General features: G+C 66.0%; 1 protein-coding gene across 1 annotated transcript in view; it reads left to right on the top strand.

The window, feature by feature from the left end:
- AIM1L (absent in melanoma 1-like) overlaps positions 1-253 on the top strand; it is a gene marked incomplete at its 3' end in the record, with an annotated part of 3,686 nt that overhangs the window by 3,078 nt on the left and 355 nt on the right. Inside the window, 1 exon segment of the mRNA XM_009874033.1 lies at positions 180-248. Within this exon segment, the coding sequence (XP_009872335.1) occupies positions 180-248 (69 nt within the window).

A 253-nucleotide genomic window follows, 5' to 3' on the forward strand; every position in this document is an offset into this window, starting at 1 on the left:
GTCCTGGGGCCTCACTGCCCCTGACTGGGGATGGGAACAGGGACATCACCCTGGCTGGCAGCCCCGCAAACACCCATGGGGAGGGTGGGCAGGATGGTGGGGGCAGTGCTGGGGACACACAGAGGGTTGGATTCCCACCTCAATGGTTGCATCAGCCTGGGCACGCTCCTCCCCACCAGCTGGATCCTGTTCGACGGGCAGGACTTCGCAGGGGAGCAGCACGTGCTGTCCGAGGGCGAGTACCCCACGCTCA

The sequence above is a fragment of the Apaloderma vittatum genome, unplaced genomic scaffold, assembly GCF_000703405.1.
Source record: "Apaloderma vittatum isolate BGI_N311 unplaced genomic scaffold, ASM70340v1 scaffold29147, whole genome shotgun sequence".
Taxonomy (NCBI): Eukaryota; Metazoa; Chordata; class Aves; order Trogoniformes; family Trogonidae; genus Apaloderma; species Apaloderma vittatum.